The following is a 14,134-nucleotide window of genomic DNA, read 5'->3' as shown; positions in this document are numbered from 1 at the left end:
TCCCATCTCTTGGGAACACACTGGTTTATCCATAAATACCTGACTCCACATGATCCTCCGAGAACCTTAAGATCTGCATCACAGCATCTTCTTCATGTCCCATCCTTAAAAATTATTAGTACCCGTAGGACTTCTTCTTTTGCAACAATAGCCCTAACAATATGGAATTCATTACCATCATATTTAAGGTCTGAACAGAATTTAGATCAATTCAAGGGTGGCCTCAAAAGCTTATTTAAAGACGTATATGACTGTTAATTGACCTTTGGGACTTTCCTTGCTCATTTTCCACACCAAAATTGATTTTTCCCTTTCCCCTTCTTATTATCCTTAATTGTTCTCTCTTTCTTTCAAATTGTATTTCTCCCCACTATCCTATTGTCTCATGTAAGTAAAGTTATGTCATTAATAGTTTAACTGGACCCCTTTTTAAATTTTTTACTGTAAAATGCTTAGAATGTATGATTAGCGTTTTATCAAATTTTTAATAAACTGGGGGGGCGTGGCTTGGCGCGAGCACGGATGGAGGTGTGATCCTGAAGCTCCTCACCATCCAGGCAATGAAATAAAGAAAAAATTATTTTTCCTTCAAAATAATAATATAAAAATATATATACGGAAAGCTGAATAAAAGATACAAAACAAAATCCTAAACTGCGGTATTTGAAGAAGGGTATGTGCAGACAGGAGACGGAAAAGCGGAGAGCCGTTTGAGCTGACGGTTACATAGAATTGAATACAGCGCTGAAGTATATGTTTATATTCTGATCAGATATAACAAAGAAGCTGAGGGGAATCGGGAAAGTAGTCTGTGTTTTCGGAGGTTTGGAGAGACTTGAAAGCAGTGCTGAGACGGAGAGACGAACGTAAACTGAAAAAAAAAAAAAGCTGAAGGGAGTCGGTAAGCAGAGAGCTGTCAGTGTCGGCGATTTTAAGAGACTATGAGATATATGTTAGATTGAGAAAAAGTAAAGAATGGATATGTTCTGACAAAATATAACTAAAGAAAAAAAAAAAAAAGCCGAATTGCTATATTTAAAGCGGGATTTGTGCTGATGAAAGTCGGGAAGACATAGAACCGTTTGTGCTGGCGGTTTATTGAAGTTTGAATGCAACGCTGAAACCGCGTGGTATATGTGATTGAACAGTTTGGCGAAATAGAAAAAAAGAGGAGAAAAGTTTATATTCTGAACAATATATACTGAAACAGAAAAAAAGGAAGCTGTTAAAAGTCAGGAAAGTTGAGAACTGTCTGTATTTCAACTGATTCGAGAGACTTTGCAGCAGTACTGATGCTGATGAATGTGAAAGACCAGATTGAGATCTGATCAAATATAACCAAAAAAAAAAAAAAATATAACCTGAATTGCGGCAGTTGAAGTGAGATAAGTGCAGACAAGAAACGGGAAGGCAGAGAACCATTTGTGATTTTGGCGGTTTCATTGAAATTGAATGCAGCGTTAAAACCGCGAAGTACAAGTGAAAGATCAATATTGACTGGAAAAATTATAAAAAAGGAATTTGTGTTCTGACCAGTTATATTGGAAAAAAAAAAAAAGATTATTCTTTGATAAAAAAGAGGATTAAAAAAAAAATTGAGAGAGAGGAGGACTTGCATTTTCTCTTAGAAATTGGGTGCTGAAGCACTGAAGACAAATAAATATCAGCTTACTAATAAAAAACAAATACTGAAATGAATATCAATTTCCTCTGACAAAGCTGCGATTGGGCTTGTGAGAGAGGAGACAGAAAAAAAGGTTCAACGGAACTTTAAAAAACTGAAATAGCAAGATATTGAGGAATTTGAGAGACGCTGAGAAAAAACAGAAGAAAATTGCTTAAAGTTGGTCAAAATAGAAAAAATAACTCTAAAAAAGTGTTGCTCTCCTTAATCAGAGCTGCGATTGGGCTTGTAAGAGGAGAGAAAAAAAAAAAAAAAAAAAAAAAAGAGTTCCCCTACATCATTGAAAAAGTGAAAGTGAGAAAAGAATTTTCAAACTAATATTGGTAAAGGAAAAAGAAAAGAGCTTAAAAAGAAAAATTTCTAATTCAAAGAGATAACAAAATCTTGGAAGAAAAGAGATTAAAAACCTAAGAATACCAAATCTAAAAGATTTAAATACAAGAAATAATAATAACCAAGGAAAAGAGAACAATAACATGGCAAGTACCAGACAAAACAAAAATGAGACAGGTACATCTGCAAAAAGACAGAAACAAGAACAAATAACACCAAGCAAGATACCACTTCCTATCGAAGAATCAGACACATTAAGCAAAGCTGAAGTCATGGAAGAATTAAAACAAATCAAACAAATGCTGAAAGAAACTATTACTAATATGTCTGAAATGAAAGAAGAAATTTTAAATATACATAGACAAATGGAAGTTAACAACAAAAGAACAACTGAACTAGAATCAAAAATGGAAATTATAGAATGTGAATCAAAAAGATGTAAAAACGACAACCTGGAATTAAATAAATTAAAAGATCAACTGGAGGATTACGAGAATAGAGGAAGAAGAAAGAACATCAAACTCTTTGGAATACAAGAAAATTTAGAGGGAAAAAATACTATCCTTTTCCTTGAAAATTTAATTCCAAAAATTCTACAATTAGACTTGAAACAAACAATTGAAATTGAAAGGGCGCATAGAATCCCAATAAAAAATTTAGAAAATAAAAACAGACCAAGACCAATCATTTTCAAAATGTTGAGATACCAACAAGCACTAGAGATACTAAATGCTGCAAAAAAAGATAAAAACTTAAATTATAAAGGATCAAGATTATGGTTTTTACCAGATTTCGCCAAAAACACAGCAACTAAAAGGAAAAGACTACTAGATATGAGACCTCTACTCAAAGAAAAAGGATTTAAATATGGTCTATACTATCCAGCGAAAATGAGAGTGTCATCTGGAGACAAGTCTTTATATTTTGAGGATCCCGAAAAACTAAAAGAGTTTCTTTCTAAACCAGAACCTATGATATATTAACAAAATATATTAAAAAGGTTTTGAAGACTCTATGAAAAATTAGGAAATACAACATATCGAAATATTTGAAGAAATGAAGGAAAACAACACAAAGAAAAGACAATAATAATTATATGAAAGAAAGAACAGAATATATGAAAATTATTAAATAATACACTGCATATAAGTTTAAAATAATTATATGTTGAAATCATAATACTAAGGAAATACAAATTAACATATTGTTAAATGGAAAATGATACATTAATAAAATGTTATGGAAAATGATTAAATAAATATAAAAGATCAATATAGATAGATAGAAGGGAAATTTATTTAAACAATTGAATATTGATTGCCTGGAATGGGGAGAATGTTAGGATTATAGTTCCAATGTGTATCCTTAAGCAGCCAATGTATTGGGTGGGAAAGGGAGGGATAAGAAGAATATTTATTAGAATAATTAAGGGAGATACATTAGGGTTAAATATGTGTGTCATGAAGAAAATTTTTTGGTTATTAAATATGAAAGAGGAGAGGAGGAATAAGATAATGAAAAGTATTAAAATATATAATGTCTTTTAAAATATATTCTATTAATGTCAATGGCCTGAATCACGTAATTAAAAGGGAAAAAATATTAACATATTTAAAAAAACAAAATGCAGATATTTATTGTCTGCAAGAGACCCATCTTAATATGAAGGAATCACAGAAATTATCAGGTGGATGGATAAAAGAATGTTTTTTTGCTCCAGCAGTGGGTAAAAAAGCAGGGGTTGCAATCCTTATAAATAAAAAATGTATGGCCAATATAAAGGTAAAAAATTCAGATCCACATGGAAGATGGATACATATCGATATAGGTATGGGAAATGATACCCTGACGTTATTTAATATATATGCCCCTAATTCGAATCAATCAGAATTTTTCAAAAAGCTACAAAATATGTTATTACCACTGGCTGCCTCTAATTTAGTGGTGGCTGGAGATTTTAATGCTGTAATGGATCCATTATTGGATAAAAAACCAGGTAAAAATATTAAATCTTTAGGTCTAGATAATTTAGTTCGATCATGTGATTTGAAAGATATATGGCGTATTCTTCATTTTAATGATCAGGAGTATTCATTTTGTTCACAGGTTCATAAATCATTTTCAAGAATAGATTATATTTTTGTTTCAACAAATAAAGTGCAACAAGTGAGTAAAGCCTCCATTGATCCTATTATCATTTCGGATCATGCAGGAATATGGATAGAATTACAATTAGATCAATTAGAAAATAATAGACCTCTTTGGAGATTTGATAATGCATTGCTTGTAGATGACAAATTTTTGGAAAATTTTAAAACACAAATTAATGAATTTTTTCAAATAAATTTAGTGGAAGATACATCTATAGAGAATGTATGGGATGCATTTAAAGCAACTATGAGGGGTAATATCATATCATATTCAGCTTTTATTAGGAAACAAATTAAAAAACAACATATAGAATTAGAAAAAGAAATAAAAATATTAGAAGCTAAATTGATAAGCAAATGGGAATATGAAGTTTTGCAAACTCTTTTGAAAGTAAAAGGTAAATATAATGAATTAACTTCAAAAATGATAAGAAAAGATTTGTTTTCCAAACAAACGATGTATTATGGAAATTCTAATAAGGCGGGAAAATTATTAGCAAATTATCTTAAGGCAAAAAAAAGGAGAACTAATATTAATGGAATAAAAGATGATAATGGTAAAATAACAAATCAAACAAATATAATATTAAAACAATTTTTAAATTTTTATAAGGATCTATATTCCTCCGAACCTTATTTGGAGAAACAAAAAGATGGAAAAAAATTTTTAGATTTAATAAATGGACCTAAGATTCCTGATCATATAAAACGAAGTTTAGAAGAACCTATATCATTAAAAGAATTAGAAACAGCATTGAGATCTCTTAAAGTTGGATCCGCTCCAGGTGGTGATGGTTACACAGTAGAATTTTATAAAACATTTCAAAATATCCTCTCCCCACATTTATTAAAATTATATCAGACACAACTTATAAAAGGTAATATAAAAGGTACTATGGCTGAATCAATAATAATTGTTTTACCTAAGCCAAATAAAGATCCTACTTTGGTTTCGAACTACAGGCCTATATCTCTGATAAATGTTGATAATAAACTTTTTGCTAAAATTTTGGCTTTGAGATTAGCCAAAGCTCTCCCACATATTATAGATATGCATCAAACGGGTTTCGTTGCTAAAAGACATTCCTCCAATAACTCTAGACTATTATTTCACATGCTAAACTTGTCAAAAAAAATGGATGAACCGGCATTTACAGTTTCATTAGATGCTGAGAAAGCATTTGATAGGGTAGAATGGAATTTTATGTATCAGGCGTTAGAATGGTTTGGTATAGGTTCTGGATTTATACAAATGGTAAAAACATTGTATAGCTTCCCGATTGCAAGATTAAATATTAATAATAAGATATCTGATGGTTTTCAATTGCAGAGGGGAGTTAGACAAGGTTGTCCTTTGTCTCCTTTGTTATTTGATATTGTATTAGAACCCTTATTGTTAGCAATACAGCAAACGAGGGAGATACAAGGAATTCCATATTCAGATATGGAATATAAAATTTCGGCTTATGCTGATGATATTTTGCTTTATTTGAGAAATCCAGAGTCTACCTTATCTTCTTTATTGGAATTAATTGATAAGTTTGGCAAATTTTCAGGTTATAAAATTAATTGGAATAAATCTGAAATTATACCCTTGAATGTTTACTGTGTAAAAGGATTATTTGATATTTTTCCATTCATATGGAAAGAAGAAGGATTTAAATATCTAGGCATTCAAGTTAAAAAAACAATTGAAGATACGGTAAAAGAAAATGAAAAATATGTATTAAAAAAAGTAACGGAGTTATGTGAACAATGGAACCCATTACATATATCTTGGTGGGGGAGAGTTCAAACTATTAAAATGATGATCTTGCCTGTGGTTTGCTACCAAATGAGTATGATACCTATTTATTTTCAGGGGTCCTTTTATAAGAAGCTTAATAGAATTTTAACAAAATTTCTTTGGCTTGGTAAAACACCTAGAATAGCTTTAGTAACCTTACAAAAATCAATTAAGGAGGGAGGGGTAAATTTTCCAAATTTCTATAGGTACCATCAAGCCTATATTCTACGTCAGGGTATGTATTGGATCCTCCCAGAACTTATAGATAATGCACCAGATTGGTTATATTTGGAATGGCGCCTTATGTTTCCCCTAAATTTAGTACATTTACCAAGTATTAATATACCTAAAAGATACAGAGAAAATAAAATAATAATGGATACTTGGAAAACATTGAGATTTATTGATAAATTAACACCCATCCCAATATATAAATCAACTAATCAATCCATATGGATAAACTCCAAGATCAAAGTAGGCGGAACCCAAATCCTTTGGAAGAACTGGATTATTGCAGGAATTAGATCTCTAGATGATATTATTTCAGAAGGTAAACTGCTGGATTTTTCACAATTGCAACATAGATTTGGTCTTAATAAAACACAAAGTTTTAAATGGTTGCAATTGAAGCAGGCCATTCAGGTTGGGTTCCCTGAATGGAAATCATTAAACAATCAATATAGTTTAAAGTTCTTATGCTTTAAAGCAGACTTCCTGGGACATCAAGCCGCATTGTGGTATAAATTAATATCTGGATATTTGAATAAAAAACCAAAAAATGGTCTAAGAGACATTTGGAGCATTGAGATTGGACATCAAATTAATGCATCTCAATGGCCACTGATTTGGTCTTGGAGAATGGGATGTACAGTGTCAGCATCTATGAGACAAACATGGTTCTTTTTATTACATAGAGCTTTTTGGACCCCTACTCGTTTACAAAAACTAGACAGTTCTAAGTCTAATAGATGCTGGCACTGTAATCTAGAACCAGGGACATTAGATCATTTATTATATTACTGTCCTTATATTAAAATATTTTGGAATTCAATTTGGCCACAAATTAATAAATTAATGGAAAATCATATTGCAATATCATATGATACAATTTTATTTGGAACAATGATGAGAAAAAAAAGTCAAATTTCACCAGAAAATAATAAACTTTTATTAATTATGACAGGGGTTGCCATTCAACATATAACTAACAATTGGAAAAATTACAACAACCTAAACTATACATTTTGGTGGAATACAATATGCCATGTTTTTAAAATGGAAAGAACAATATCAATACAAAAAGGGACATATAATAAATTTATAAAAATATGGGGGCCATTGACAAAATACTGTAATGATTAAATAATAGAATACTTTTTCTTCCTTTCTTCTTTTAGAGATCTTCTTATGACACACATATAGGGGGGGGTAAGGAAAACAATTTAGATATAATATATTATAATATATGATACAAAATGTAACAAATGATTAAGGGATAATAGAAGGGTGGGGGGAGGGAAAATGAATAAAATTTATCCAGAATATATTGCATTAGATATAAATATATTATTGAATAATTATCAATTGTATTCTAATATGTTATATACTTTTATAAAATTTGAAAATATTATATTAAAGTGGTGAAGGGGTGGGGGGAGGGTGAAGGGGAAAATCAAATTCAGATATACATTGTGATAGATATAAAAGTGATACCATGCATGTATCAAATATATTTTATTATTATGTACACTTTTTATGAAATTTGAAAATAAAAATATAATGAAAAAAAAAAAAAAAAAATTTTTTAATAAACTTGAAATTACAGTATTTTCCATTTTCTGCTACTATGGGGAACATGCAGTCTTTAATTTTAGCTCTCCATGGGTATAAGGCAGTATGTCCACTTGTAGCTCCCCCATAAACTGTGGCTTAGATCCCAACATTCAGGGCTGCTTCTGTTGTGTCTTAAGTATTCAATAGAACATCCATGCCTGTATTAGACAGGTGGACCCCACCTGGCCTTTAAAGTCCTGGGTAGCTTGTTTAAAAGTACGTAGTTTGCTTAATTCTTTTACTCTGGTCTCTGTTTTAACTAATATGGATTGTATTGTTTACTGTTCTTTTTAAGCTTGGAGCAGAAATGTATGAAGTGCAAAGAACGTTCTGCTGTTCTAATTATTCGAATTGGTGATGCCTTTTGCAAGTAAGTACAATTTAAAAAAAAATATTTTCAAACATAATATACTGATCCCAGCAATCTGCTTCCCTCCTCCCTCGCCCACAGCCCTTGCTAGACACTGTTATGCCATGCTGTGTTGTCTGCTCTGGTTCAGTTTAAGGATGTCACGAGTCTATGATCCTATTGTAAATGAATGGACTGTGACACTGAAGGACATACTACCCACATACAACTGAAGAAGCACGTTGCTGGGCTCTGAGAGAAAAAAATGCATGATTGGCACTAGATTATGTTGCTGAAAAAGTACAGACAGAATAAAACTGGAGTGGGGAGACGGTTGCACATGCCAGATAACGGAATGATCTCATTAGTCTGCATTTCCTTAGCAACAGCAGCAGATAAATCCAGAGACAAATGGGATAGCACATATCTACCAGCAGGTGGAGATAGAGAAACTGATTAACAAGTGGTCCTATTGGCTGGCACTCCTCCTGCATCTTCAGTATGCTCTATCTCCCAGCAGGTGATGGTCGCTATTCGAATAGCTCCTGGATTCTGGCTATGACTGGAACTTTATTTTCTCCTGTTGAGGTTTCTTTTCAGTGAGACAGGGGTGTCTGGCTGAACGGTGCCAGCTTTAGGGGTTACACCTGGGCCCCCCCAGGTCCCTGCCTCACCCTCCCTCCATTGCTAGAGGGTCTGACTGGGTCTCAATTTTTTTCTTCTTTCCTTTCTCTGTTTAAAAAAAAAAAAAAGGAGACCACAGTTGCTACATTCTGCTCTGTTAGTGCTGCACATCCAGCTCTAACTGGCTTCAACCGGTCCTAACAACAAGCTTGTGAGTATGTATGTGTTTTTTACTGTTGTTTGAACTTCAGGTTCTGTTTGGGAGTCTTAGTACTGTGGGTTCGGTCAACGTACGTTTAAGGAATGGATATTTTATTGAGGCTTAAGTTTTATGACTAGAAATCTGTTGAGAGAGCTGGGACTTTCCCGCCCTTTGCATGCATGCGCTTGGCTTCCTTGTTGGTTACAGTGTGGCAGTAGCGGTGTGATTTCATGCTCGCACTTGTTCTCCTCGTTGGGTTTTAGTGCAGCAGTATTAGTCCTGTTTCTTCCGAGGCTCTCTTTCGTCGGTGTTTGTCGCGGCCATGTGCAGCTGATTGTGCAGGTGCCGGTTTATAGCAGCGCGCATGAGATGGGACATGTTTTTCCGGCGCTGTGGGAAGCACCGCACCATTCTTCTAGTTATTCCCCGAGTCTGATTTTCTTTCTATGCAGGCCGCGGCAGGGTAAATTTTGTGGGGCTTGAATCCGACTATGTTTCTAGGAGCGTTGATACAGCGGCCACGTGTCGGCGAGAATCGGGCATGCGCTTGGGTCTCCGGCGATGGCAGGAGAGCTGCAGTGTTCCGGTAGTTTATTTCCAGCTGACTTTGATCAGGTTATGCTGCGGCTTCTCTCCTTTCTGGTTCAGACAAGTTGTACATGTTTCACCAGCTTTGGGACAAGCTTGAGCAGATTTATATGTCTATGTCTGTTTTCCTGCTGTATTCACTTGAAGGAAGCTGCTAGTTTAATTGGACTCTGGGGTTAGCACTCAAGGGGATTAACAGACAGACTCTGACCTGTGCTAGGTCACCCAGTCTCAGTTTGTCTCCGGACTGGGTCGACATACGGCAAATCACGGCACAGTGAGATCAGCAGTAAGAGTGCCCTGTATTTCACACGGGTATCTCATTGTCTCTCTTGGGGTCCCTGTCCTTCTTATTTGGGCCTCTGTGCTGTGCTGCATGTGTCTAGTAGTGGCGTAGGATATATATGCCTAAAGGTAGTACTAACAGTTTCCAAGTTTGGGCTGTCTCTATGGGCATAATGACACTTCGCATCTTCCTGTGGCCAGAACTCTCTTTCTCTATTTCTGAGAGGGCCTGGACTTCAGATTTCCATGCTTAGCACGCTGGTTTCTCCTGTTGCCATCTTCTCATGGCACATACTAGACGGACCCCCCAACCAGACAGGAAGGTCTGTGCAGCTCCTTCTAACCAGGAGCCAGTTAGTTACCTATTCTGTCAAACCCGCGGAGGAGCGCGTGCTAGGTGGCTGTTAGCCTCATCCCTGAAGCTCTCATTAGCGATGTGAGCTTTGTCTGATACCTGTTAGGATGCTGTTGTTTTCCACGTGGCGGTAGATGCAGCATCTTGATTGCGTCTAGTACGTATTCACTTTAAAGGACATGCGTATTTTGCTCACTTTGCATGGAGTTAGTACTGTTTTCATGGTTCCAGTATACTCCTCTTTACATTGCGAAACTTGATTTTTCCTAGGAGAATTTCTTTTTTCTTACAGATCCTACAGTTCTCATCCTGCCATTCCCTGACCTTCTGCACTTCATTCTGAGGAGATTTTGACTTCTTCCATTGACTCTTCAGGCTTTCTCATGAGGGAGAAGACGCTATAATGTCAGGTCAGGGGGCTGTGAACATTTTTCAGGGTGCTTGCAACTTTGCATCCTCCTCAGGTTTCCGGTTCATTCTTGGAGTCTCTATGTTTTGTGTTTCCCTTTTAAGTGTTACTGGTCCTCAGGGCAGTTCTTGTAGTTCTTCAGGAACTAAGGGACGTTGTTCCACTTACTGCATGGTGCCCAAGATGGGGGGCATTGGACAGGCTGGATCCCATTCTGCTGAATTAGTTTCTCAGGGTTACACATTTCTGCAGAAAAACTGGGAGAATATTTACATTTTCACTATGGACTCCAAATTGGCACTAGGTTTGCTTGCCTCTCTTGGAGCAGCGTGTTCGGTTTTGGCACATGCCATTTCGCCTACCCAAGGCTTCACAAACATTTTAGAAAATGTGGCCAGTAGTACCGTTTTGGCGCTACCAGTCGATTCACCTAATTTCTTCTTGACTGACTGCTTGATTCGGACATCTTCCAGTCGGGCCATTTGACTGACCTGAAAAGGGTGATTTCTTTTCCTCAGTTCTTTGGACGTGAATCTTTGAATTTGCACAGCGCTCTTTTCTCCTGTACTATTTATAGGTATATCGGGGAGATGTTTTTATTCATATGGGAGAGAACTGTGTTTCTTCCCAGAGACTAGGGCGATGGGTCACAGTCTCAGGTTTGCATTCTTCTTCGGTCACCAAGACTAAGAGTATGGGATTCTGTACAGGTTCTAGGATCCATGTTGCTGACTCCACTGGGAACTTCGGCTTGCTTTCCCATTATAACACTACAACAGTCGCTTTTGTTCTGGTGGTTCCCGGTATCTCAGGGCTCCAATTATTTGGTAGGCTCCTCAAGCATCGCTCTGTCTGATTTGGTGGCTCAGCGAGATTTCTCTTTTCAAAGGCATGCCTCGGTCTTTGCTGGACTAGCTCATGGCCACCAAACATCCCGGGCTGTCGGGTTGGGGGGCTCGGTGCCTTCCATCCTCAGCTATAGGAGTCTAGTCTTAAGAGACGACTCAGTACTTGTTCATTTTTCTACTCTGGAGCATGATCAGACTACCGTTTCTGGAGCTTCAGACCATTCTTCCGGAATGATGCTGAAGGTCTTTTCAGTCAGTATTATGATGGGAGTATTTCTCTACAGCCTGGGCAGTAGGTGATGTGCTCAGTTGGCGGGTAAAGTTGTGGTTTTACTTCAATGGGTGGACCCTCATCTTCCTCTTCTGTTGGCAGATCATTTTATGAGTCAGGAAAAGAGTTTGGATAGACTTTCTCTCCCCGAAATCTGAGCATGGCCCATTTATTGTATGTTACAGTGTACAGCGCTGTGTACGCTCTAGAAAGTGTAAATGTTAGTAATAGTGAAATCTTCTACATCCTGGATATTGAGAATTTTGGTTCAGGCATTCCAGCTCTTTTTATGGAAGTGAGATCTGCTGGAACTAGACCTCATGGCTTCGTCTCAAAATTCTAAGCTTCCTAGCTTCTTCGGCAGGCACAGGGAGTGGGAGTCAAAGGGGGTAGCAGCGTGGCTTCTTTCTCGCCTCTGGTTTCTCTTTTTTCAGTGTTTTCCCCTGGCTGATGATGGCTTGGATTTGCCATCTCAAGCTCGCTTTCAGGGCACAGTATTTGTAGAATCTCTGGATTGGCTGCGCCATCCTTGCTATGTGGATCTGATGAGTCTTTCGACAGCTGGACTGTTGAGTTTCCTGGTATCTCCGGATTTGCTCACCTAGGGTCCGATCAACATGGATATTTGTATTACTTTGGTATTGCGACCTAGCTTTTGAAAAGTCATGGCTGACGTGTAAGGGTTATGCGAAGCAGGTTGTTTCGTCTCTTATCCAGGTGATACAGACGTCTTCACTTGTGGCTTCTGCTTCCTTTTGGAGGTTTTTCCTTTCTTGGGTACTTCTCAACATTTTCACCCTTCCAGAGTTCTTTTTTGGCACAAGTGTATTGCCAAGGGCTTAGCGTTCAATTCCCTTCAGCTTCAAGTGCCATCCTTAGCTTGTTACAAGGGCTAGGTATAAGAGCATAAACATAAGAACATAAGATTTGCCGCTGCTAGGTCAGATCAATGGTCCATCATGCCCAGCAGTACACTTACGCGGCGGCCCTTAGGCCCTGTTTGAGTCTAGCCTTATTTGTGTATGTTCTGTTCCAGTAGGAACTTATCTAACCTTGTCTTGAATCCTTAAAGGGTGCTTTCCCCTATAACATCCTCCGGGAGAGCATTCCAGATTCATCTATCTGTAGAGCAAACTGTTTTTGCCGGATTATTTTCTTTGATATTTGCTTTACTATATCTTCTCTCATGTCATCAACTCTTCTGCTGATGGTATCATCAGAGTGTGGAATTTTTTTAAATTTTCTCAACTTCTGGTGTTCCAAACATCATTTCTGCTATTCTAATTGCAGCTCGATTGATGAGACTTTCAGCGATGGTGTGAGGTTTCTTTGCTTTGGCCACCACGTGTGCAATTTCAAAGGATGTTTGGAGAGTCTGGCTAGATGTTGTGGAATAAGACTTCATAGCAGTACTTGAATTATCATGCTTTCCCATTTTCTCTTAAAGAAATGGACTGATTTGTTCTTTACTTCAGGATGTTTAGTAGTGAGGTGTCTCTTCAACAAAGAAGGCTTCATTGAATGGTTTGATAATGTTTCACCACATATCACGCACAGAGGTAATGGAGGAATGCTCTTGTTTGAGGCAGATCCATATGCTAAAATACATTTCATCATGTTTTCTCATTTTTGGTTTGTAGATAGGAAAAGGATATGTCTTCTACATCCCTTTCTATAGACTCACACGTGTCAACGAGTCTCAAACTTAACCGACCCTCAGAGGTACCACTTTGATACTCAAAATGTTTCACTGTATCCGGCTTCATGCACCATATTTTCACCGGGCCATGCTATATATATATTTATATATATAATATTATATTAAAAGTACTTAACTTTTGATCTTTTAGTGGTCAGCTTGTATATTGCTCTTCGCTTACTTCTCAGCTTCATGTAGTTCAGTTCCTAAACGGAGTACGGTATATTTGTACACCTCTTAGAAAGCCCTGTCCGGAGTACAGTCTTAAGGTACTTCTTTGCAGTTTACCGAAGGCTTTATTTCATCTTTGTCTTTTGAGACTCTAAAGGGCTGTGCTGTTGAACACGGGGTTTCTTGTGGCCATGGCTTCAGCTTGGCGGTTTTCTGAGTTGCAGGCCTTGTTCGGCGGGGATTCCTATTTCTGATTTACAAAATCTGGGGTGTCAGTTCGGACGGTACCACAATTTCTTTCTAAGGAGGTGTCATCCTTTCTTTTATGACACACTCACTTTTCCTTCCTTCTTCCTGGGAGAAGAAATGGGGAGACGTGCTTTTATTCACTGCATTTTTTGAAAGTGCATAGCGTTCTCCGCGAGCTATGTTTCTAACGACTTTTAGTTGTTTAGATCACCTTTTTGTATTCTTCAAGATTTTGAGATTTGTTATGGGAAAGAAGCTTTTTTACATGCTATGCCTATTGATGGTTACAGATGCTTGG

General features: G+C 36.6%; 1 protein-coding gene across 3 annotated transcripts in view; it reads left to right on the top strand.

The window, feature by feature from the left end:
* CTU2 (cytosolic thiouridylase subunit 2) overlaps positions 1-14,134 on the top strand; it is a 60,300-nt gene that overhangs the window by 6,428 nt on the left and 39,738 nt on the right. For all 3 annotated transcript variants that reach the window (XM_033943020.1, XM_033943018.1, XM_033943019.1), the window contains exon 2: positions 8,082-8,156. In XM_033943020.1, coding sequence (XP_033798911.1) covers positions 8,082-8,156 — 75 coding nt within the window. The remainder of the gene's footprint in view (positions 1-8,081; positions 8,157-14,134) is intronic.

Source organism: Geotrypetes seraphini, chromosome 4, assembly GCF_902459505.1.
Source record: "Geotrypetes seraphini chromosome 4, aGeoSer1.1, whole genome shotgun sequence".
NCBI lineage: Eukaryota > Metazoa > Chordata > Amphibia > Gymnophiona > Dermophiidae > Geotrypetes > Geotrypetes seraphini.
This window is presented reverse-complemented; position numbering and strand designations above follow the sequence as displayed.